Below are 26,686 nucleotides of genomic sequence, written 5' to 3'. Positions count from 1 at the left end.
ACCCCCCCCCTCTGCAATGCAAAATACAAACCAAAAATATTTTCGATGTACCCAAAAAACACGGAACAGTTGGGCACAGCACGGGAGCACAAAGAAACCCAACCTGTAAAACAATTTGGTGGGCTTTGCCATTCCTTTAAAACCCCACTTCTCCCCTAGAACAACACAGCTACACAAATAAATAGATAAGCATAGAACTTACCGGAGCAAATATCACCATACACATTTACAAAAGGGTTTATAATCCAACTTGCGTCTCCTGAAATAAAGCAAGGTTTGTCTCATACTAAAAATAAAGGCTCCCAAAAGCTTCTCACAGTGGAGAGGGAGAGAGAGAGGGAGGGAGGGAGGGAACAAGCACCAGCTCCTCGTCTCTCTTTTTATGAAGCAAATAAGGAGAGCAAGAAAATCAATGCTGAGAGAAAGTGAGATGATATACCAATCAGGCAGCAGCCTAAGCCTTATTTGCAGAGGGATGGCAAAATGGTCATATTATCAGACAGTGACTACATACAGCCTAAGTAGAGAAATGGAACACTTTCCCCGTGGTGGGGGGCTGATTGCATTGCTGTGGGGCAGGTAACATGACATGCTGCAAGGTGCAGCTCCATCCCCCCCACCACCAACACAGAATCGCTTTGTTCTGCATGCACTCTCTATAGGAAAGGAACACTCCGCTGTTCCAGGCTAAAGTTGTGCTGAGCTGAAAGAGCCTCCACATCTGACACCTGCAGAGTGCCATCAGAGCAGCTCCTCTCTGTTGCTGGGCCAGCCTGGGGCTTTGGGGGCACCTTGATGCATGGGGTAGACCCACCTACCTCAGAGAGCAGCCCAGCATGGAGCCCATAGGGAAAAGGGGAGATCTTTCAGCTCATATTTACAGTAACGTGCACTGAACTCCTCCTGTGCTCTCACAGGAGCGGACCTCCAGAGGGTCTGCCTTGAACGTGGGCTTAGTTCACTTCTTGTGTATCAGAACAAACCCACGGAAAACCCCCAGCTTCCCTCGCACCTACAAGGGAAAAGTTTCATGCTACCCATTTACCCCAAGGAAACCTTCCCTGTACCCGTTTTCTTGGAGAGCACAGCAGCAGAGAGCTCATTGCCTCCCACATCTGCCAGCCAGCAGCTCTCAGCAGCAGCACCCCGGGCTGTGAGAGCTGCTGCCCCCAGCACACAGCCACGCTGCTACCAAGGGGTCTGCGAGCCCTTCTCTGCCTTCAGACAGAACTCTCTCTTCACAAGAGCTCCCATCACCCCAGCAGTTTTTTGTGTAACTGAGACCACTCTACGCTGTTTTGATTTTATTATTCTACTGGGCTTACTGCTGTTTCACCCTCTTTTCCACGCTCTGCAACACATTCGCAAATACACAACTTAATAGAAGAAACAATGCCAACTTTCTCTTTTATTTGCAGACAGAAGTTACATGCTGGCATACAGAAACACCTGCTGCGCGACAACAGTTCTCTGCAGAGTAAGACATGAGCACGGTTGCTTTTCCTTAGCAATTTGGAATTACAACTGCACGAGGAGAACTAAAAACATAGGAAAAACCTTAAGGCAAAGTCCAAAGTATCAAATTTCAGCTCAGTTTGTCCCTTCAGGGCCAGCACTCCTGACTCTGGTGTAAAAAATGACACTCAGCCTGATGAGCACCAAACCTCTGCTCCTCTTTTCCATGGGTGTTGCACTGCCACGTGTCACTCTTGGTGACGTGGCCCTTCCCAACAGATGCAGCCCTCTGCCAGCACTGCAATGAGATGTCACAGTGCTGACTTCTCCAAGGAGAGATGTGGAAGTGTTGCTCTCAGCTTGGTGTGCTTGAGCGTAGGTGCAAGCATCTGCCTGCTGCTGCCTAGCAGTAGGCAACATGCTGGCACCTCTCATTCCAGTGAGATCATTTTATCAACCCTTCCCACCCCACATCTGCATTATCAACAGCAACTTGATTGCCACTGCTTAAAAACACACTGAAATCTTTTGAAAGTGTTGAAAAGCACCGTTACATTGGTTGTGCAGAGGTTTCCCTGCCAGCTGCCATCCCCTGGCCCTCCAAACCCCGTGCCCACCTGGGATGTGAGGTGCAGGACACAAGTCCAGCAGGAGCATGATGGGCTGCAGCAGGTGATGACCCATCTTGTCCCATAGCACTTTCAATCAACACTGCAACGCAGACTCTGGGACCATAGAAAGATCCAACCTTAATTACTTTTCTTCCTGCACCAGTGACACTATTGACAATTGATGCATCAGTGTCGGCTGATGATGCTAAACCCATCCCATCAGGATGCAGCAGGACCTGCAGCAGATGCTTTCTTTGGCTGTAGTAGATTCCCTTGCAAAACTTGGGCTGAAATATGGGATAGAGCATTATCACTCAGCATAAAAACCAGACTCCTCCAATGACAGAACTGCTCGGACACTTTGTGCTGCATCAGAGCTTTCTGCTTCTGATTAAGCTGGGAGTTTCACAGCAGACTAAAGAGCTTCCTGGGAGTTGAGCCCCCAAATCCTTCAGATACCAATGAAAGCTACACACATCAAAACAGATTCCTGCCAGCTTTGGCACATCACCCAAGGGCTGAAGTGACTCAGGGGCAGCCTGAAAGCATCCAGTCACGTCAGTTATACTCAGAGCCTCTTGGTGCTGCACTGCTTTACCCTATCTATTGCTCATCCCACCCCAGCAGCCCCGTCCATGCTCATGCAGTTCCAGTTTAGTAGAAGCCCACTAAATCCCAGTCAGCATGGTGGAGGTGGATGAGCTGGAAGAACTGCAGCACACAGCTCCATGCTCCCCAGCTCGGCCTGAGGCTGCATTGTGCTTTGGTTAAAGCAGGTGCAGGCAGCTACATCAGTGCCCGTGCACCATTTGGAGGAGCTGATAAGTGACGCCAGAGCCTCTACCCCAGCCAAGCTCTAAGGGACTGTACAAGGAGGATGAAGCCTGGCAGAGGGGCTACAGCCACCTGGAGCACTGCTGTGCATGGCCTGCCCACCCAGCACCACACACATGGGCTGCCTGCTTGCCAGGGGAGATTTTCACATTTCCCTCTCAATCTTTATTTAAATTTGGGAAGACAGAAAATTAACGAAGTCTGAGTTATAACAGGAACCCGTTTGCTTTTCTGGTGGAAATGGAATGCTTCCTAATGAACCTCCCCTCCCCCTGTGCCGCGCAGCTCGGGATGCAAATATTGCTGCGAGTTTATCAATCTGGGGCTTGTTTCACACCGTTTGCAATGCTAATGAGTAAACCAATTTTGACATATTATGTAAGCCAGTTTCTGAAACAGAGATTCTTGGCAGGCCAAATGTAAACACAGACACCCTCTTGCATCCAATTTAAATGAGCATGTTGCTGAAAGCGCTCAGGGCTTGATTCTGTTGACTTCTTCCTGATTTACTCCAGTGGAAAAAAAAAAAAAAGAAAAAAAAAGAGAACAGCAACCAGCAGAAAACCACCCTTCAATTCAATTACTAGTGCAGCAGCAATTTGCAAAATTGATCTAATTTTGTAAGACAGGAATATGCTGGGATAAGCTAATGCAGGGTGGTGGCTGGGGCACTGCGACCAGCAGCACAGCCTGCAATAGGAGCACATGCACCATTCCAGATGAGATAGGGGAGGAGATAGCAGATCTCCTCTCCCAGCTTCACCAGCTACAGTCAGGTCCAGACAGTGTCCCCAGGGATCTCCTTCCATCCTCTGTGCTCTTCCACCACGGTTTTGCAAGAGGACCTGGCATACCTCACGACACACCTCATCTACCTGGCCCACCACGAGGTCCTAAAACTGGCTCCTGGCCACAGCACCAGGCAGCTGGACGTGGGTGGATCACATCCAACTTCTGCAGGCTGCGAGAGAGCACAGCGATGTGGAAGCCAGGTGTGCAGGATGGCAAAGCCCCACAGTGCAACCCCCAGTGGGGGAGGGATGAGCTGGAGATCATAAGCTCACGATGCAGAGTCAGGGGCAGCAGAAAGAAGTGGGACACATCTTAAAAGCCCCTCAAAAAACCAAAAAAACAATAAACAAAACCCATTCTACTAGAGAGATGGATGGGATTCATTAAAGCAAAGAAGGGCTGGAATCAGACCTCTCATTTGCACTTTTCCCAGCACCATCTGTAGCATCTGCACTTGCCAAGAGCATAGCGTATTTCTGTTTAAAACCAGAAATAAATGGGGCAGCAGTGTACCTGGAGGTGGCCTCTACCCCATTAATGGCTTTGGAGATCTCCAGTGTGCTTTAAAGCTAAAACATGGGTGTGAGGCTGAACTGCACTGCTCATGCCACAACAGAGGAAAGGCAACGAGAGATGCTCTGCTGGGAGGTCAGGAATGCTGCTGCAAAGAATATTTATTGCAAGCGTCAGAGACACCACCAGGCATCAGAGCTACAAAACAAAAACTCACACACAGTCCCGTGCCACATCACAACAATTGGACCATGGTATCATTTATCACACCTGGCCCTTTTACGTTATAAAACAGAGGAGAGCAAGAGGAATACTTTCAGCCTCCAAGCAAATATCCCGTCCTGAGCCTTCAGCAACGAGAGCAAACCTGAGAGCTCTTTCCTTCAATGCTGTGCAGGGCTTTCAAGCTATGATCAGAGGCAGCCCAAGTATCACGCATTTGCTGGCTCATCAAGTACTACCCTGCTAGCTGGAAAGCACACAGTTGCTAAGGTAATGCAAGGTTTGTAGCATAAGAGAAAACTTAATGCTGTCTGTACATAAAAATGAAGATGTGAGTGTATGGAAAGAGGATAGCAAGTCAGGAGAGCCCACTTGGAAAGTCCTTGTTGTCCATCCTGACATCCCCTGCATTTATGATGGGGTTCCTGCCTGCTCCTCCACCTGCCTTTTTCATCTTGCTTTGTGCATTCAGCATTAAGAATATTAAGTTCTGTGCTTCTAAAATACCAGACAGTAGAAAATTACAAAACAAAAATAGTCTGAAGGCCAAACGGCCACAGACCCAGTGATGAAAACAGCGCATAAGAATGAATCACATGAATTTATATTGTAATTTTTGTAGCTATTTAACAGGAAGAATGAAAAAAAATCTAATTACTGTCAACTGTAAATTTTCAGCTACCCAGCCAGAGTGCTGTTATTAAACTACTGCATAATTGCCTCTTTTACTCTGCTTCCCACAGAAGTTGTGTTATTTCACTCATAGTTAAACTCATAATATTGGCTTCATAACAAACCCTGTCAATCCAAATCCCCAGGCTGGTGCAAGGATAAAAATAGCAGAGCTGTTTCTTCCCTCAGCTTTCCCTCAAAGCCCTTTGTGTGAGCCCTGGGGCTGAAGTTCAGAGGGGTCACAGCCATCCCACCTGCCGCTGCCCACGGGAATGCGGATCCAGCATGGAGCAGAGACAGAGGTGACTACCTCCTGCTCTGCACACCGATGGGGAGAACAAACCCTGCCCTTGTCTTCCCCATAGAGGGAGAGCTGTGGTGAGATAGTTCATGTCACATGGCTGAGCCCCATCTCTAAACCTAAAACTTTCTGCCCTCCTGGGACCTCAGGCCAGCACTGAGCACTGATGCTTGTAAAGCCTGCAGGTGCATGACAAGCACAGGCTTCTTCCTTCTCTGAACACAGAACACTAGATTGTACCTCATATACCAGACCGCACCGTAACACCAAACTCCATATTCAAGTACCATAAATTTTCATTTTTTTAAACTTTTGGGTTTTGTATTTTTGTCATTTTTTGACAAAATTCATCTGTGCACTTACTCAGGAGACTGCCACAAAGCACTAGGATGTCACCCATCTGAATTCTGGGGGTTTCAGCTGTCTGAACTTGCCCTTTACACATGGGACAGACTTCTCCTGCTGTCCCAGCGTGGTCCTTCCCTATGACAGCTTCAGGACAGCCAGGCTCTTCTCACACGGTGCCACGTCCTTGTGCCCAGCAGGACACTCCTCTTGCTCAGGACATGGGGCACACAACAGGGTTACACCCTCTCTCCAGCTCTGGTTTTGGCAAGGTGATAGGGGTGGAAAGGGTGAAGGAAGCTGCGTTTAGCCTCACCCCCAGCCCTACTGTTCCCATCTCTGTCTCTGGAGACACCAACCCTGTGCCAGGGTTGCTCTCTGGTGGGCATGCACAGAAACTGCTGAGGGCTGGTGAGAACAGACGGGAAAAGGACACGTTTCCCAAAGCAGCTGCCCACACAGGGATGGGGGCGAGCACCAGGCTGCTTCCAGCCACCTCCCAGGGAGCCCAGGGCCACAGTTCCTGCCTCAGGGAGAGCTGTGGAGAATATAAATTAACATGAAACCCCTCTCCTTGGGGTTTCCACATGCACCCAAACCAGCTCTGCAGTTACTGCTCTTTCCTCCAACTCTTTGCTGGAGGAGCCCCTGCCTTGGCTGTGGTGGCTGCCCAGCTCCACAGCACAAAACTCTCTCAGCTTCCCTAAGCCCACAGGGGACACGTGGGAGATGGCTTCAGCTCACTGTTTTCCCTTTTGACAGAGCCACCGAGCTGCAGTACCAATACTTTCCCTTTACTGCTTGAGGTAAGAGGATGCAAAGTTTATGCCCCAAATTAGATCTTTCTCTAACAGTGTCCAAATACAAGATGATAGGAGGAGAGTAAAAGGCAACCAAAGCTACCAGATCCAGGGGCACCAGCCCCACAAGGCCAAAGCGTTGGTGATGGCACACCTTGTGGAAATACTCAGAGCACCACAACAGACAGGGCATGGGCCAACCTGCCTCCACCAGGGGCAGCAAGTACCTCTTCTTTGGCTGCTCAGCCAGGTCCTAAAGGAGAGCATGGCAAAGCAATCACTCTTGTACACATAGGCCTTAATGTCCAGATGTTCATCCTTCAGGACCTATTGTTCAGCATCTCAAACATTAAAGCCAGGGACTTCTGATCTTTCTCCACCTCCTCAGACTCTGGTGCTTGTGGTGCATCCTTTTAGATTTGTCACCTCTTCATCCCCAGAGACAAAAAGGAACGAGAGTCGTAGGCTGTCTCCTGAGTCCTCTGCTTCTCCTGATGTGGCACAATGCGTTTTGGCAGCTTCTCATCAATCAGCAGTAGGTCCCTCAGGACCAACCTGGAAGAGGAGAGCATAGGTCACACAAACACAAGGTAAAGCAAAGCCAAGCAAATTTTGCAAGTGCAGCTTTCAAATTTGAACTCTGCTCTGAGCATGCGATAAAGTGTATGTGAGGTCTCCCAAAATGAAAGTTCTGTAGGAGAAAGCAAAAAAATGTATTTCAGTTAACTACTTGGTCAGAGAAAAAGGAGAAAAGCACAATTCTCCTTCAATAACATCTAATTAGTAGTGGGATTCTGGATGCAAACAAAACATCCATCTTACCACCTACTTCTCATTTAACAGTTGAACCAGAGGCCATCAACTTTTCTAGATGGGTGTAATTAAAGAATGCAAGAGCTACTGTGTGTTTCTGGATGAGAGGGAACACTTTCTTTGGCAAATCTTGTGCCTCTGGATGAGGCCACAGGCAACATCTGACCCACCAGAAGTTTTCAGGCAGACGTTAACACAAGACTTGTTCCCTGATGTGGGGCATCCCACTGCTTCCTTTCCCTCTGATCTGCCACAGAAGTAAAACACAGCTCATTCTGATAGCCTCCACCATGCAACAAACATGCCTGCATGCTTGGGAGCAGGGCCATGTGCCCATCTCGTGATGTAGGACACTTGCACTTCGGTCCTCTGATGGAGGTACTTCTAGTCACTCACAAAGGAGTAGCTGGTCCTGTGGGACAAGGTCACAGGCCACTGAATGATCTCCACATGGAGAAAGAAGCTGAAGATGACTATGGATTTGTCATTTGGGGGCAATGCACAAGCTGACAGGGGAATGCAGGACCAAGAAGGCATCCAGCACAGTGGCACAGCTATCTGCTTAATCTTAAGACACATTGTGCACTGAAGTCATAAGGGCATCTATCTTGTTTGGTCCCAACGCTCAATCACACCAGTCATGCCTATGACAAAGTAACACAGCAGATGCAAAGAAACAATAATATCTTACCAGAATCATCACCTGCAGAGGCCTTCCATACATCAGCATCAGGAGGGCTGGGTGGTGAAGTGCTGTATTTCCCCTGTGAACGAAGGGGAATGGTGCAGTTTTTTAAGTTTCACATTAGGCAGCTGCAAATGTTCTGTAGGTGGAATGTCCCTGTGGGTCGCAGGAGACTGTCCTTGTCCAAGCATCAGAAGGTTTCTGTGCAAATCAGCTCAGAGTCCTTAGATTTTCATACATATAAAATTCAAGCATTTATAATTATTTTTTGACACGAGGGACTCCCAGGAGCACTCAAAGGGTTTGCACTGAAGACAACACTCTCACTCAGTGCACATAAGAACTCATCTAGCGGGTCTGTGCTGGTCATTTCCAGTAAAGCACCCCACAAAAGTCTGAGGCTCCAGTACGTGCTTGGTCAGAATGTACGCAAGCTAATTCCAAGCCCTGACAAATACTGCAAAGGGTGAATCTGAGCAGAGACTGAGATCGAAGGTGCTAGGTTATCAGACTCAGTGGGTGGCATGTTAATGAGTTTTTAACTTGTGAGTATAAGTGAGAGGTTTTCTCTACAACTGAAAGTAAAACGGAGTTCAAAGCACAACAGATATTCCTGAGTAGATTTGCATTCATGCACTTACTTCATGCCAGTGCCTACAGAAATATGCACAGTGCAACTGTTTCAGAACAGCCCCGTGTATGGACAGTCCTATAGTCCTATATAGACAGTAGAATTAGGTTTCTACTATTCCTTCCTTTTTTAATTGTCACAGACTACATTCAGAGTCAAAAAAGACTTTCTGCCCAGTGCCTGAGTTTCTGAAGTTAGGAGGCAGAGAATCAGGATGCATTTACTGCATTTTCTCTTGCTTCCTCCAGCATCCACTTTCCCTGACAGTGACATCAAAGCAGTTACAGTTCTTGGCATCTACTGTAGCTTAAATTGTTTTACAGCAATTTTCCTCATTTAAAAAGTACCTTCCCTTCTCCTTAAAGTGATTAGAAATGTCACTCACACTTCCCTTTGGATGCGAATTGAACTATTCCCAACAGCCACTCAAAAAATACATAATCACCGTAATTACTGGTGGCATCTAATTAACATTCAACTTCCCCTCTGCAGCGGCTACAGCTGGACAACCCATTTATTTCAGCCTAAACCTAATGCTCTCCTCATTCTTTCCTGTCACCAGCAGCAACCCTCCCTTGTCCACCTTCATGGACATGTCTGCTGGGCAGCAGCAGCCTCTAACCAACACCCCATGCAAATACAGGGACTCAGTCATACTAATTTTACAGTTGATGGATCTGTTAGCTTCCTCAATCAGGATTTGCCCCAGAAAAGGAAAAAAGGCAGTGGAGCTGCCCAGCATTGAGCACTCATTCTGAATAAACTGGAGTATATATATAAATCTGCTGCACTCTAGTTGCTTCAGGCTAATACTGATGTTTCTTTGTAGCTCTTTCTACCCTCATCCATTAGTCTGGCAATTTATTAATTCTCTTTTATTCTCTAGACACATGTCCTGGTAGGAAAAGCAATGCCTGCTGCTGCCATCTAGACGAGCTCCACCTCATTAGCTCTCCGTTCCTTTCCAAAACTTTGCTGAAAATATATTTGCTCTCTTTTGCTCACACCTCTCCATTTTCCTCTCTCTCACTGCTATTATCTCTCTAATTATATTATTTCATCCTATAATGAATGTAGTACTTACAGGAACAATGATTTGCAAAATTACCTTGTATTTGCATGAACATTTGAGCTTTTATCATTACACAGACTAGATAAAGGGGGCTGGAGAAGCAATCTGACAGTTACCAGGAGGAAGCTCTAGCTGAACTTTTCCCCAGCTTGAGTATGATTAATTCATCTTATTTATTTATTTTTCCTCCCCCACTTCCACTTGTCACCTTTGGCATGAACCTCTGCAGCAGCCTCTTCCCCCAGGGAGGCACTAACAGATCTCTGCCCAACCCAACCACCAGGATCAAGTTTCTTTAAGACAAGTTAACCATTCCAAAAGGTATGGGGAGGAAGAAGATGAAACAACATGGTCACACAGGCTTTATTTGCTTCAGAAATCAACTTAAAAAAATAAAAAAAAAACAAAACACAGCAGTTATAAGGACAATATTGCTATACTTACTGATAAAACATCCAGTCTCACATGTGGGATGCTTATGCTACAGACAAGTAGTGGGCATAGTGGCGATGGGATGATGAGGTGGTTTTAGTGGTCTTTTTCAACCTTAATGATTCTGTGATTCTCTTTTCAACACCAACACTAGAACAGCAAGCCCCAGTTAAGCTCAGAAATTCAGTATTTTCGAACACACACAAGAAATTCCTCCACACCATCTCTATCTGCTGAGCACGGTGTTTCTAAAATGAATTGTCCAGCTCTCCCCAAACAAGTTCCCAGCTACACAAAAAGATAGCACACAAGATGCAGTGGACTTAGGAAGCACTTGAGGCAAGGTGATGTTCAAACGTTAAGAAAATACCTCAGCTCTCATCAGGGTAAATCAAGCCAAAACAGATCAGAGAACCAAAATCTCAGCATTTCATAAATCAAACCACTGCTGTGTGCTCCCAGTGGCTGTCCACGAGCACTCATCTTTGAAAGAATAATTGCAAAGCAGTATGCTTTCCTGTTTTAATTGCCAGTGAAGCAGAGTAAACCCAGTTTAACCCCGGGGAAGAGCTAAATGTACTGTGCCCCAGTACAAGGCAGTCAGACCAGCAACCTGTTGGTGAGCACTGGTGCTACCCAAGCCCTGGACATCTGCCCTTCAGTGCTCCTCCCTCTGGATTCCTGCTGTTCACACTACTTCTGCAAGTACTTTCAGCAGAGGCAGTCCAGGTGTTTTTTGTGGGTTTTTTTTTTTCTTTTTAAAAAAAAGAAAACTTCCAGAAAGAAAACAGTCTCTTTGACACCACACCGTGCTTCTCAATTGAGCTGAAGCTGGCCAGCAGACTCAAATATATTCCTGTACCCTGTCGGGGTTCGGCAGGCAGCTACCACACAAGCTGACTCACAGCTGAGGTATTTCAGCCGATGCTTAAAGACAGGACTTGTAGCCAATAAAACAAACATCCTGCTCAAACTAATTGCCCTCCCCAGCAGCCAGGCAGGTAGCAAGCTATCACTTCAAACCTCAGCTAGCACTTGCCTGCATCTCTAAGTGCTCCTTGTCTCCCCTCGAGGCAATTAACTCCTAGCTCTCTGACAGCTTCTGTCTCCAAAAAGCGGTTCCCATTTTACCAGCACAGGACTTAGCATTTGTATCTCCAGCTTCCATGCTTTTATTCCCTTTCTTCTGCAGGGCTTTGCACGTGTTTGTGTCTGGGTGCGTGTCTTCTCACCCCGATGAATTCATTATTTATGGAGCCGAAAGAGCAAAGCTCCTCAAATGGCTGTTCATCATTTGGCTCCTCTGCAAGTCTATCAGAGGCATAACGAACATTATGGGAAAGCAAACATCAGGCTCAACAGGAAATAGAGATAGAGAGGCGCACCAACGTGTGCTGAGCTGCCTGCCCGACCCCAGCTTCCAGCCCCAGCACAGCACGAAGGGCTGCGTGCACGAAGGGATGCTCTGGGCCAGCACCTCCCCAGGATCGCTGCTAGCTGGGATCTAACAGCATTGCTGAGCGGCGCTAGAGGGCAGAGCTGTTTACCCTCAGCATCTCTGATTCAAGTTACTGCATACAAGTCATGCTTACTATCTGAATTCTCCGCAATATGCAAGTCCAACATGCAAGTCCGTTAACATGCAAACGCGACCCAACATATTCTCATTTAAAAAGCACAAAAGCCTTGTTTTTTTGATCTTAGTACCTCTTCGGAGGTATCCACGTGCAGGATATCCACGTCCAGATGCCTCTCGCTGGCACAGCAGCGCTGCCAGCCTGGGTTCACCACCATCAAGGACACAAAGGGGCAGCTACAGATAACCTTCACAACAGGGAGACAGATAAATCTGCTTTCTTCCCATCATTAATTTTGAGGAAGAGGCAATCTTAACCAGCAAGCTTTAATCAGACACGAGCCAAGGCAGTACTCTGATACTTCACCGCCCAAGACTGCTGTTTCTCAGCAGATGAGAAACACTTCCTAACAGACACAACGTTTCAGACTTTATTGAGCTCTGACTTCGAGCAGCCAGCCGCAGCCTATGGGAGCCCCACACCCAGACCAGCAGCACAGGTACACTCACCCCAACCACACTGTATCTGCACAGAGCAACTCCACTGCCAGCCACTACCAGCTCAGCACCCTGTGCCGGCCACAATCCTCAAACCTGACCCTCCTGCCCTCTGAACAAAGCCTTTTGGCTGGTGTGCATTTTCCAACTTACTGCACTTGGCCGATGCACTCCTAGTGCTGACTGCCTGCGGACATGTCCGGCTGCTGTGCATCAGCAGAGCAATAGATGAGCATGCAGGTCCAAAGAATCCCACTCCAAATCACTGACAAATCCTCCTCTTATTATTTCCCTAGTGCACACAGTGTGTTTTTCTTTATTATCATCACAGTCAGTCATCCTGCAGTTCTGCCTGCTGCAGGAAGGGAAGTGGAGCATCCTCATCAGAAAGTCACTGTTTGTTCCAGGAGCTGAGGAATTTGCTTACAGAAAGCTGCATGGCATTGTACTGGAGCACCTGGCCCCACTTCCTACAATGGCACTTCATAAGAAAATCTCTCCTAAGAAAGGAAAGTAAATGCCTGCAGAATACAGCTCAGAGCCCAGCGCATTAAGGGCTTCATAGCATAGAGTTATGCTGGCTATCTTGGTAGACCAGAAAAAATAAATTATTAATACTTAAAGAGAAGGAAGGAAACAGCAGTTATATTGATTTCAGGTTTCAGTCATGTCTTGCCCCTTGTCACAGCTGTTTTATGCCACATCTCTTCCTCCTCCAGGGCACAACTCGCATCTCCTTCCTTGCAGAGGGAAAGCAACATATTGACTTCTGCTTATGCAGAATTCATTGTTAATGTCACCATAACAGAGAGGATTGAGAGGAGTCTTGAAAAGAGGCAGACAGCCTGGGGCAGGATCAGAAGGCTCATTTCTTAGGGAAGTTTGTCTGACTTCTGACCTCTAGTGACTGCAACTCCACAGCTTCCCAGGGCACATCTATTCCAGCGCATCTCAACCCTCATGTTCAAGTCACATATCCCTCAATATCACTTCTGCCTATCCCAGCCTCCACAGAAAACTGCCCGTTCCCTTCCTTTCTACAGCAGCCCTAGAGAATTCAGGCTCAGTGATCTCCTCTCATTGCAGTTTCCTCTCCTTGAGACCAAGCAGCCTTACTCCTTTTTCATCCTCACAGCTTCTGTTCTCAACTCATTTTTGCTGTGTTTTTTGGGTTGTGTTTCTCTATACACGTATGAAAGATAATAACCCAAAACATAATGCTTTCTCAAGGTGTACCCAACAAGGAACAAAGCAGGAAGGAACACCTTCCCCCCATCAGGCAGCCCTCAGCCTGCTGCACACCCACAACTATTTGGGGGCTCTCTTACTCTCAGTTTAGGAAACACTACATTGCATAAAGCCACACACCACAGTTTATTTACATTTAAGAGCTTTTAGTCCCCTCACTTACTAGCACTTCAGTCTCAAGCACCCTCTCGATCCCACCCTGCCCATCCATCTACTCACAAGCTACAGAAGAAGCAGCCAGGAGCAAGGACCAGATTCAGGGGTGACTTTACACAAGCACACACCTACAGCTTGGCTCTACATCAGCCACCTGTCCAACAATGCTGCTCAATCTGCCTTCCTCCCTTACAAGCAACTGCTAACGAGGTCTTCACAGGTGCAATGGCTGACGGACTCTGAACCTGCCAGCCCGGTTGGCCTGAGCCCACCTGCACTGAGTTAGGCTGTCGGCCTTTGGCAGTTCAGATTTGCAGCTGAACTTTGCCCCTTACTGCATGTTGAACAGCTTGCCATGCTGTTATCATCTTCCAACAGAGCAGAGCAGAACATTAAGATGGATATAGCTCCATTTCCCCAGATAATTGGTAACAAATTACTGCTGGAAAGAGCAGCATTATACCAATAGCAGATACACTTCTTCCCTGGCTGCACGGTTGTTCTGAGGCTGTGCTGGTGGTCATTGTGTGCAGTGGTATTCAAGCACTGTGCTAGGCTTATTTAACTCACATGTTAGCTCCAGGTCTGCTGCAGTCTTGCTACCATTTCTAAAATTCCTTCCTCTTCTCACAGAAGCTGGCTCTGAATTACAGCTCACTCAGGCAAAAAAAAAAAAAAAAAAAAAAAAAAAGACACCAAAAAAACAAATACAACTTGTGAAAATCAGAACTCATAAATTATGAGAAATAAATTCACAGACAATACGAAATGATGAGCTCCCTACCAAGAACACAACATACCAGCAGCCCTGCATGAAATGAAATGAAGCAAGACAAGGTCTGGCACCCCCAGGTCTCAGAGTACAGTGATTTGTGGCTTCAGTCCTCACACACATGCCCAACCTGCTGGCATGAATTTGTAGCAGCACGTATGGCAGCTATGCAGCAGAATACCTGATTTGCACACGCAGATTCTCATGAAAATCATAAACTCACAATTAGCTGAGACACTTGTTCAGTTTGGGAGGAAAAAAAATGATGAAAAGGACTGAAGAATATCTGATGCGACATTTAAAAGACGAGAATCACCTTGAAACTGCAAATGAACATATTCACCTTCTCTTTTTTTTCCTTTTTATATCTTTAATTTCGGCTGTGCCAGCTTTATTAAAAACGTGTTCTTTGAGAAAGAAAGGAAAAAGCCTCTTTATTTGTAATACAGCAATTTGATTCTCTTTCATAGCATTTGCATAGTTTTGTTTAATTTTGCAGGACACCAAAATGAAGACTGGGATCAAAGTGAGTGATTTCATTAGAGCTGATGGGTTTTATAGAGCTCTGCAAAGTTCTACTGTTGCCTGAAGATGTTTTAGTGCAGGAAAGATCTTTACATTTCCAGCCTGCCAGTTCCTGTTACAATTACTAACTGCAGCCATAAAAGGATGCCTGCTCCTTACCTGAGCTGTGATTTTAGCACCCAGCTTGGAGGTGACATGTTCCTGTTTGCAGTGGACAATTTGGAGCTCTCTTGGATACGTGTCAGCCAGGTCACTTACTGCAGATGACACCAGGACCTGTTGCTTGTGTCAAATGAAACTGTAAATGCTTCTCTGGACCTCAGGAAGGGATGAGTGGAAAATAAGAAAAAAATAGTCACGGGTGCCATACTTAATTTCACCCCATCACGTGGTCTACAAAAATTTTCTTAAATGTTCTTTTCATTGTTTCTAACTGGAGTTTGCTGGCTTCCCTGTAAAAGGACCATCAGACAAAGTCTGAGAATATTTGCAGTACGTAACTTCTGATGTGTGCAGACTGAAGTGAGGCACTGTGGGCTCCGTTACTACGAGGTATCAAACTCGAGCAGCTTTGGGCTAATTGGTACCATTTGTGGATAAATGAGTTGAGTCAAATTCAAACAGAAATTGGACTCTCCCCTCACCTTCACATCCATAAATTGCTGGGAGTGGATGGGGGAAGCAGGCTATGACATAGTCTGATCCAAAAGTAATGCCTCCTCTTTTATTCTGTTGCTCCGCAACATCGGAGGTAGATGTTGGTGGAATGGCAGTACAGGTTAAACCTTCCCACCAATATTCCATTACATTTTGTTGCTTTGTGACAGATGGCAGCAGAGGGGCAGTCTGACAGAATGGCATCTGACATGGAAGTGCACATGAAACGAAGTGGTGTCACTGAATTTCTCCATGCAGAAAAAGTGGCACCCAGTGACATTCACTGACCCTCGCTGAATGTTTATGGAGACTAAACAGTGGATGTGAGCACAGTGAGGCAGTGGGTGGTGCATTTCAGCAGCAGCGACAGCAACATGAAAGACAAGACACACTCTGGATGGCCATTTAGATTTTTACAACCATGTCATGCAGGCTCTTGTTCATAGCTGGCAAAAATGCATAGCTAATTGTGGTGACTATGTTCCATAGCTGAGAACTTGCTCCATCAAACAGTGTTATTGTGTTCTTAGTATCAGTTGTAGTTTCCATGAAAATAAATAGGATGCACTACTTTTGGAGCAACCTGTGTATTTACATGGCCAATCTGGGGCCATGAATTCACACTCTGGAAGAAATCTCTGTCTTCTGCAATCTTTTTCTTCTTTCAATTTTTTTGCTTCTTTCTTCACAGCATGATTATTCCAGGAGAATTCATTCAGGATCCATCCCAATCTGGGATGGCTGTATTGATTCTTCAAGATTTTAGCTGGTTAAAAAGCACAGCAGAGCAATTTTGCTCCTTCTACCTCTTTGAAGTTTGGACTCAGGAGAGCAGAGAAGCTTCGAGGCTGTTATGTTCAGGGCTCATAGAATCACAGAATTGCTCAGGTTGGAAAAGACCTTCAAGATCACCAAGTCCAATCACAACCTGACCATGACTTCTTCTGCCAGGCTGCCTCTGCTGCCAGTCCTGGTTAGTTGGGGGCAGCCCCAGGGGCATTTGACAAAGAGGAATTTGTTCAGAAATATAACATTCTACCAAAAGACACAATTCTCAGCCAACTTTCTTAGGAGAGGCTTGTTGTTAGAAAAAAAACCGAAGTTATTTCTTGTCCATTCTTCATGTGTCCAGTGACGCTGACCAGGGGTGACCAATGTTCTCTGTCACAACCCAGTTTGCACATCAGTCATCTGTTCTACAGATCTGGCTTGTCCTGGGTTTCATCTCATTTGCTCTTGCACTTCCCACTGTTATTGGGGTAAAACAATGCTCTGCTAACTTTGTTTTGAGTTTGGTGCCTACGGAGAAAGCATTAGAGCACAGCTTCCCATGAGAGCACCAGGTTAGTGCAGTCACCAGAGACATCATTAACCTGTGCCCTGGGGTGAGCTTCATGGTACTGTGACTGCTCCTGCACTAAATTCAGCAGATAAAGCTTTCTGCAGCGCCTGAGCTACTTCAAGGCCCCATCCTGTGTACAGAAATGTATTAAGAAATTATAAAGGCATGTGGAAGCCACTCCATAGTAAAAGGCATTTGGAAGCCCAGGTCGCTTCTGGAGTATTTGCGAGCTCCAGGGAGTCCAAAAATGATCAGAGTATTGGCATTTCCTAGGGCACTGGACAGGGTGTTTTGGAAGAGTTAGCATGCAAAGGAAAGAGTGAGGGCTGCATCTTCCCCAGAGCTTACAGCATATAAGAACATAATACCGGTATTTAGTGATCTCCTCACTGCTATAATCCAAGCAAAGTCACAGCTGAGGCCTTATGGGGCTTTGATTTTAGAGCTCAGCCCTTGTAAACAAGCTGGCTGAACTAAGGGGATGGATAAAGGCAGTGGGAGGTTTTTCTTCTGCAAAGAGCGGGGGGAAAAAAATGTCTTGAAAAAAATTCATCACAAACCCAGGCCCCTCTTTAAGCAATTTCTTTCCAAAATTTTGAAAAGGATTTCATTTCCCCTTGAACTCGACACGAAAGCAGACATTGCATTTGGGTTAATAAGCACCAGAAGTAAAAAGCAATTAAAATATTATTGTCACTGAAGATAAAGCTGTCTGTGTGGAGCAGCCTTCCAGATTTTGGTGGATGTGGTGATGAAGCACAAATATTTACAAGCTGAACGCTGCTGTTTCTGAACTCCCACCAACAAGGCAGGATTACAGCAGAGGGCTGTAACAGAAAAGCTCTTCTGCTCAGCCCTCTCTGCCAGGGGAACAGCAGCAGCTGCACTTTGCCACCCCGTGTCTCTCCTGGCCACAGCGTTAGGCAAAGGCAAATGAAAATGTGAGGTGAAAAAATGCTGCCGAAAAAGAATGACAAATCTCAGGGTAACTTTTGAAGCAATGAAATGAACTGCTGCACAGATACATTGAAGAGAAAGCCTTATTCATACAACAGCAGGGGGGCTGGTGCGTTGACAGAAGGAACAGCCTTGAGATCCCCATAGAGGAAAAGCAGCTCTCCTCAGAAACAGGAAGGAATTGCTTGCCAGACCCTTGCAGAAAGGCTGACTCCAGCCAGGAATGAAGATCTGGTTCCTCCGCAGCATAAGTGTGTCTTAGAAGAAATGCCCTGGCAGTGGAAATCTGTACACAGAAATTAATCCCACCTGATTAAGAGTATATTCTTCCGTATTTATGAAATCTATTACTACAGCTCAGAGGGTTTTGCCCTGTCTCACAAACATCACCCACTGCCCTCCATTACATATCCAGTTATGCCCATGTCATGTATTTTAGTTTAGAAGCAGAGACAATGGTTTTCCATATCATTTGGAAGCTTCTACATTAAAAGCTAGAGATCAAGTGCAGTAGCATTATTATGGGTGAATAGTTTAAATTCTTTTCACGTACTCTATTGTGCCCTTTTTATATATAATACCAAAAGATATTTGGTTTTGTTTATGTCAAAGCATGCTGTCTTAAGACTGACAGTCTTCAGTTGCAAGCTTCTGTTGTCTTCAGAGCATGGCATTCCTAAGAAGCAATTGGAAAGAAGTAGCTGGGAATACTGAAGCACGATTTACTTTTGAGGGAGGTAACACCTTTCCACCGTGGCACATATTAGGAATAATTTAGATAAATCCATCAGTAGGAGTTTATGCTGTTCCTGCACTGGGGCAGGAGGATGAACCCAATGAACTCTTGGAGAAAAGGATGAGAAATAGCTGTGATAATGGAATAAGGATTACTCATGAGATGGACAAAGCTGAGTCATTACTTGATTTTATTTCTCTAAACAAGAAGAGATGCTGTAAGGCCAAGACTGGTCTTGGCTTTGGAAAGACCATGGAAAGAATTGCTGGTTTCAAGCTGCCTATTCCCCAGTTCACTTTCTGTGTCACATACTTACTCTTACATAACATTCACAGAGGAAGAGTAGTTACAAATCTATTAGGAAAACGATTCATTTAATATCTCACATCTATGATCCTATGCATCCTCAGAAGGCTGTGGAAGAACATAGCAGCCAGAAACCAAAAATGAGCTAGTTATTAAGTTCAAGCAATGTGTTAATTAAGGAAAGACACCTACAAACCCTTAGGGAGGAGATGGAAGGAAGGAAAACCACTCCTGCCACATGCCAGGTAGGTTCAACATCCAGACTGCAGCAAATAGCCTGAAAGCAATGTGCTAGAAACCTCACCTTAACCTAACGGAGGGGAATTCCAGCTTGACCTGCGGGAAGGAACTGAAGGTTAATTAACATGCTGAACCAAAAATCCTTTAGAATCCCATTACTGCTTTTGTCAATTTATCAGTTTGTACTCATGCTCCACTTTCACAAATGTGTATTTGCCACCCAACCCATCTGCCCCACGGGGCCAGGCTGCTCCAGCAGCTGTCCCACTGCCAGATCATGGCAGGGCCAGGAGCTCAGCACTTGGGAGAGGACCAGGAACATTCTGATGATCAGCAATGAGAAGAAAACTTGTCTACTATAGCACAGGAAAGCAGGAAGCACACCGTAAGGACAGGGGGCTTGTCACAGTTGCTTAAGGAAAGATACAACAGAAAACAGATGTTTTGATTTAATTTTTATTGGAAGAGAGGAGCATTTGTGAACTCACTGAAAGAAACGCACTATTATACACTAGAACATGGGTAATAATTACAGAGATTTCTGAAACAAAACTGTGCAGCCAGTCAAGGATGGGGCCCTTTCCAACCCAAAAGCATTCTGTGACTCTCTGGATGCACATGGATTGAGGTGCTTTAGGCACACGCAAGGCAGCCTTTGTCCCATGCTCCCTCTGGGGCTGCAGACAACAGGGTAATTTAATAATTTGGAGCAACAAGAAGCACAGGAAGTCTATTAAAAGCTGTGGGAGCCTCCTAAGTGAGTTACAGCACACTGCTGGCAGGGGAGCAGCAGTCACTCAGACCCTGCCAAGGACAGCACCATGCATTCTCTTCCTATGGAATTATTCCCTCCAGCTGTCTCTGATACCAAAGTTACAACCAATGGCACAGCAAATGAGAACTGATGTTTTTCATACCAAACAGCTTTTCCCTGGATTTGAGTTCATCACAAGGAGGTTCTAATATGATAAATGTATTCAGACAAAGGCTATTTTGGCAGCTTCTTTTGTCAGCACTTTTATGACAATGGATACATACATAATGCAATGAATCCATCCCGCTGAAGAAAAAGGTAAGCATTTATGGGAAAATTAGAAAGATCTAGGGACAAAATATTATGACTGTCAGAAGTTTCAGAAAATTGTTCACTGGTTCCTTCCCTGATTAAATGTACTGCAAATGAAGGAAAAGAAAACAGTTAAGGAGTATCAGACACATCTCCTAGTTTGTTGCATAGATAAGGACTGATAGCTGTGTTTTTTGGTTTCTAATATGCCACGATCTGCTGACACATACAATCCACATTACAGGCTCTGTGTACATGAAAGCAAGGCTTCTTGATTGGTCAAAATGCCACTGTCACAAGGCTGCCTCAGGGCATCAAAATAGGCAATGTCTTTCCTTAAAAATAAATAAAATAAAATAAAATAAAATAAAATAAAATAAAATAAAAATTGAAAATTAGTGATCGTATTCAATCTGGTGATGCTGTACATGCTCCTCAAGATGAGACCCATTATATATCCAAAACATATCCTGTGCTTGAAGTCTAAAATTGCAGCTGCAGAGACCCTTCATTCCCATAGTGTAACCCCAAGCACAGCTTTTTTGAGCTGGAAGAGTCTCTGTAACTGTGATTACACTTTTCCAGAGTGGTTAACGCAACAGACTTTGTCCATCACAAAAACCAGATGAGCTCACACAGACATTGCTCATTATTTTAGATTTGGAAAGCTCTTTATTGACTGTTTCTAGAAGGTATCCACAGACACAACTGAAAACAGTGGTCATCTTCAACCCCTCTCACACTATTCTAAAGAAAATATGTAAAAAAAAGATGTATGTATTACTGTATATAAATATATATAAAAATAAATAATGCACTGGACTTAGCAAAACAAACTGATGCCAGTACACACCTCTCCACTAGCACCAGTACCAATAAGAGTCCACAAGGAATATGCTGCACACTTAATTAATACAGTTACTCTACTGCACAAACAGCAATACGTGCAAAATCGCACACAACTCTTATTTTCAGCCCACCAGGATAAATGAAAAGGTTTACTAAGAACATGGACAGAGTGACTTTGATCCCGTGGTGCCTGGGAACGTAGAGAGATAATGAGCTGTCACAGACACTAACAACTCAGCACCAGCCACTCTGAACAGCTACAGCAACCAAATAATAATGTTTACTTCAGCATTTCTGTCAAGATCAAATGGACACCTCAGGCAGCTTGGAGAAGAACTACTCAGTCAATATACAAAACCCAAACACATCCAGAGGAAACTAATTAAACAGAAAACAAAATACTTCACAGAATCACAGAATCATTTGAGTTGGAAGGGACCCTTAAAGGCCACCTGATCCAACTCCCCTGCAATAAGCAGGGATGCCTACAGATCCATCAGATGGTCAGAGCCTGTCCAGCCTGACCTTAGGTGTCTCCAGGGACAGGGTACTCAACACCTCTCTGGGCAGCCTGTGCCATTGCTTCACCCCCCCCTATTGTAAAAAACTTTTTCCCTTATATCCAGTCTACCTCTCCCTTGTTGAGGCTGTACTTCTGTCCCTGCAGCAGCCAGCAGCACCCAGAGCGAGCTCCAAACTGCTGATCCCCAATCACACATTTTGGTGCGTGCACTGAAACAGCCAGTAACTCCTAAATCCCCAGAAGCAGGCAGGAATATGCTGCCAAGTTAGGGGATGGCAAGTTTAGCAGGTGTGGAGAAGTGCCAGCACGCAATTATTTTGTTTGTAACTTTTCCCCTTATGTCTCTACAAGATGAGCCAGATATAAGTGAAAAAAAATATGTTGTCTTGTTATGCATTTAGTTAATCCAAAATATACTGAATAAGAAGTCAGCTGAGCTTAGCACCTCCTATACCCTATTGAATTCCTTATCTTTTGCAGAAAGTATACTTTGGGAGGTGGGAGAGGAGGGGGCCAGCTGAATGCAAGCAGACACAAAGACGTAGGGACAGCTCAGGGACATAAACATGCCTGCACAGCCAAAGAACACCATGGGATGCTCCCATCGCTGCACACAATTACCTACCAGGCTTTACCTCTGCAAAACCCTGGAAAACAAGAGCTCTAATTGGGAGCTGTTTGCCCTTGTTAGTAAACAGCAGCTCACTGCAGCAGCACGCTGGGAGAGGGAGGGGGTGGTTTGGGGGGGGGAGAGGGAGATGCTGGATTTGGGTCACCAGAAAAGTGCATGATTTCCATGGGATCCTGCCACCAGGTGTCACTAACTTCTTGATTAACGCAGCTCGGATCGGAAAACGCGCCTTTATCAGGAGATTTCTTACCCAAGGGAACGATTTTCACCCGATTTTACCTTAGATCAAGGTCAGTGCTAGCTGCAAAAGGCACAGTTAACCATCCTGGAGCACATGGTGCTGGGATAGAGAGTTCCTATGTCAATCAGAAATAACACAGAAGTGAGAGCAATGGAAAGCAAACAAGTCAGATGGGGGCTCAGGGGGGTATCATACCTCAGACCCCCGCTGCAATGCCAGGAAAGGAGGAGAGGAGCTGACAAAGTCCCAGCCCCAGCAGAAACACACAATGCTTAAAGAAATTGCCATGGTTTGAGGATGATCAATGAGGAAAAATTCCCATAGTGTCTCTTACCACCACCTTCTCACGTAGAGGGCACTCCTGGAGGAACTCAGTGCTCTGATTTGGGCTGCTATGGATACAGATTGCTCTAACTGGGAACAGATCTTCCCTACTGGCTGATGGGCCCTGGCTTTGGTTGAAGCAAGCAAATCCTCCCAGAGCAACAACACTTAACAGCAGATTTGAAACCACTGGAATAGTATCCAAATCTGACCTTTCTGTCCTTGGGAGCCTTGTCATAAACCCCAGAACTTACAGCACTGCCCTGCTCTCATTTCACTGTATGCTTTGAGACTGCCTTCACAATGTCCACCAAAGGCTGGGAACACTGTGCTAGGTTCAGGGATGCCTGAACGACTGCCATGTGTAGTTAAAAATCTCTGAGTTCTCAATTCAACACAAAGCTGCAGGTACAAATACCTCTGCTCTGTACTGACTTGAAAGATGCTGTGCAAAATTTGCAGCCTTACTTTGCTTGCTAGCAATACGGAATCTTAAGGGTATTGTACAAGGTGTCAAAAACCTGTGTAATCCAGGAGAGCAAAGCAGAGATTTGTTGATGCTGTGCATCAGGGCAGCAGCTTTCTCACACACCCAGGTCTGGGCCCTGGCACAGTCTGTGCTCACATGGCTGAATGGTTCACCCACTGAAGGTATCTCCTCCCCCAGCAGAGCCCAGTTCCAACAAGCCAAGAGGCCTTGCACTCCTCTTTGATTCTGCATTTCATTATCCCACTCTTCACAGCGAGCAGATGTGAGGAGGCTTTTCACTTCTTGGAGCTTCGCTGTCTCCACACTGGGTAGAAAACACTGTACAACAGCAGACAACATCCCAACTACATCAGTGTGCTATATCCTCTTAACCCTTGACCTTCTGCTTAATCCAGAAGTAATTTCGGATCTCCTCCTGCTTTTTGTATTTATTGCTGTATGATGATGCCCAGGTTCATTGGCTATAAAAGCCAGGAGGATGCCTGGCAGTGCCACCTATCCCCAGCCACGCTCCAATCCAGCACAGGGGGAAGTGAATGCCTATCCCACACTGAAGGGCTGTAATTGTGTTTTTATGTCAGTGGAGATCCACTGCAATTTAAGAGCTGTGACAATATACCCCAAATCATACAGGATTAGCACACTGTGTCAAACAAACATATAATTAAGCAGCTTTAATATGTTAACAGTTTGGAATCAGATTAGCGTTGTATTAGGCTAATAGAGTCAGCCCCCATTAATCCAGATCAATTGCTCAACTCTGGTTGTTTTTTTAGATTTTATTTCCCCAGAAATTTAGAATCACAAATTTCACTCTCAGCTGAACATGCATGTGCTGCAGGGCAGGATGAATTCATCAAGGTATGCAGGCACATGGATAAACCAAGCTCAGCTTAACCAGTTCAACTGCACAATGCAGAACTAAACCCTCTAATCCTCTGTGATGAGATTTTTGTGCTGTATGAACACTGTGAGTACCACGAGAGGAGACACAGCATCTGGGCAGCAAAGTCCTGAGCACCTCTTCATGGGTGCAAACAGCACTGAGCCCCCCCCGGCCACAATTAGAGCCCAGCACCATTGCAGGCTGCAGGCAGAGGTAACACAGGCAGTGCTGCTCTTATAAACAAAAATGCAGGCGTGCAAGGCACATATGTGTGTGTTCCCCAAACTATCCAGGTTCTAAAGTAAAGCCAGCTCAGAAAGAGTCATTTTCCATCCGTAGATTATTTGTAAGGATGATTACACAGAAGCATTCAACTGAAAGGAGCTGTGGGTACCAGGGTGAGAAGAGGGAGCAAGGGACAACCCATGTTGTTCATAGCCTGTGCAGCACAGATGAGGTTCATCCAGCCTCACTTAGCACAGCCTGCTCACAGCACATCACAGATCCAACTGCAGCAGGGTGCCCCATCAAGGTTTGGGACACATTTCACACCCAGGTGATGCTTCAAATCCAGATTCCTATGGCCAACCACACAGTCACTCTCTAATTCACTTATATAGATAGAGGTGTGTGTGCAAATATATGTGCTCTTGTTACATACATGTAATTTCTATATTTTATACATATTTAGACACTATATTGCAGCAGGTCAACATCACAACTTCAATTAAGCCAGTTAAAGCAAAAATCACATATTACAGATACATGCTCTTTTTAGCCAATTTTGTGTTGCTTTAATCTTGCAAAACTGAATCAATTGTCCACATTTTTCTACATCGATGCAAATAATTCATTTTAGCAGTTAATTTAAGCTGATAAACAGAGCAGTTTATAAAAAAGCAGTCTCTGAATTTACCATCTCCATCGCAAGCAGCACTAAGACAGCAGGAGATACATCTGCCTTATGCTGCCTGAGTACAAGTGAGCCACCCAAGCACCCCTAACGCAGGCTACACACACAGAAGCAATTAGCCAAAGAACAAATTCATCACAGCCCTTCTGAGACACACTGAGCAGGGCATGAGGCAGGATGCCACAGTCACCTGATGTTTTATCACCGAGCTTTTATTTGCTGCAAAATGCTGTCCTCAGTGCAGAGCTCCAGGCCTCAAGATACAAAGCAGAAATCCTGGTCTGCGGTGTTTATGCTGCTGGGGACAAAAGGTCTGCTCAGAAATATCACCAGGAAAATGTCACAGCTCTTTGTGATGGAATGACATGGACACCACGGGTTTGAGCTGAGAGGAAAATGGCAGAACAGAACGTAGGTAGGGTTGGATGATGCTGTGTTTTCCAGAGCCTGGAGCTCTGCACGCAACACCAGAAGGAAAAATCACTCGCATCTGTTTTGCTTACAAAGGCAGTCAGATATTCTTTGGTTGCTATCAAGCACTTACTGACACGCAGCTCAACCAGATGGGAATATTTTATGACGAACATATCAAAGAGCACCCTTGCACCAGTAGAAGACAATGCCATGCAAAATCAGTATGATATAAATCCCTCTTTTCACATTTGTTAGTATTTACAACAGCAGTAAACAAGATGAGAAGCACAGTCATAGATGCTTACCTTCCAATGCAGCTTGAGCGAGCCTCAAGAGGAGATGCTCTCAATCCACATAACACACGATGGGTCTGAACTTACATTTTTTATTTCAAATAATGCACTGAATGGTGCAGCTGGAGCGTTCCCAAAGAATGCTTTCCCCTTTAAAACTTTGATTTGTCACAAATAGTTGTTGACAGGCGGGATGACATGTTCTGTACCGAAATTTTTGACATTGTCAAAATTCTCCTTCTGAAGCTTTCAAAATGAACAGTTTCAGTGGAAAAATATTGTGTTACAAAATCTTAACACATATAAAAAAGAAAGTATAATGGATCGAAATCAAAACCCATCAATTGACCAGATCTGAGGCTGGAGGTGTTAGTATCGCTTTCAAGGCAAACACGCTTTCAAAATTTCAGCATTTCTTCCTGACTTGAAACAGACAAAAAATTGGCAGCTTTGCCTTTTCTTTGGTAAGATGTGAAGGCTGCTTCACTTGTGGCTTTGCCAAGCTGCACTGAAGAAATGATCCCCCATGCGAGGGCACCAATGCAAGGATGTGGCCTTGGGCACCCACAGGCTGCAATACATGGGAGGAGACCAAAGTCCACTCAAGAGCAGCACCAACCTGATGGGTTTCAGACATGGCACACACGGTCACACTGTTACCCTGAGTTTCTCCTTCTACACGTGACACATGCAGGAGCTGCTGGGAGTGCTGCTGCAGCCATAGGTGCTCCGAGCAATACTGTGAAACCCACAGCCAGACATTTCATCCCACACTGAAGCAGGGCCCTGGCTGCCTCCACCTCCTCCCTTGAGTACTTAAAGGTGTGATGTGAGCACAGGGGGAGTTTCTCCCACTCCTTTTGAG

General features: G+C 45.5%; 1 protein-coding gene across 2 annotated transcripts in view; it reads right to left on the bottom strand.

Annotated features, from left to right (window-relative positions):
* SYNPR (synaptoporin) overlaps positions 1–26,686 on the bottom strand; it is a 79,050-nt gene that overhangs the window by 30,852 nt on the left and 21,512 nt on the right. Inside the window, exon 1 of one of the 2 annotated variants that reach the window (XM_065749389.1) lies at positions 203–263. The exons of the other annotated variant lie outside the window; for it this stretch is intronic. Within the exon in view, the coding sequence (XP_065605461.1) occupies positions 203–226 (24 nt within the window). The 5' untranslated portion in view covers positions 227–263. Of the gene's footprint in view, positions 1–202; positions 264–26,686 lie in introns of those variants that run through there. 2 annotated transcript variants of the gene reach the window in all.

Source organism: Cyrtonyx montezumae, unplaced genomic scaffold (genome assembly GCF_038088225.1).
Source record: "Cyrtonyx montezumae isolate F1298 unplaced genomic scaffold, pur_monq_1.0 scaffold_6, whole genome shotgun sequence".
Classification (NCBI taxonomy): Eukaryota; Metazoa; Chordata; class Aves; order Galliformes; family Odontophoridae; genus Cyrtonyx; species Cyrtonyx montezumae.
Note: the sequence above shows the minus strand (reverse complement) of the source record. Positions and strands in the feature narration are given on the sequence as shown.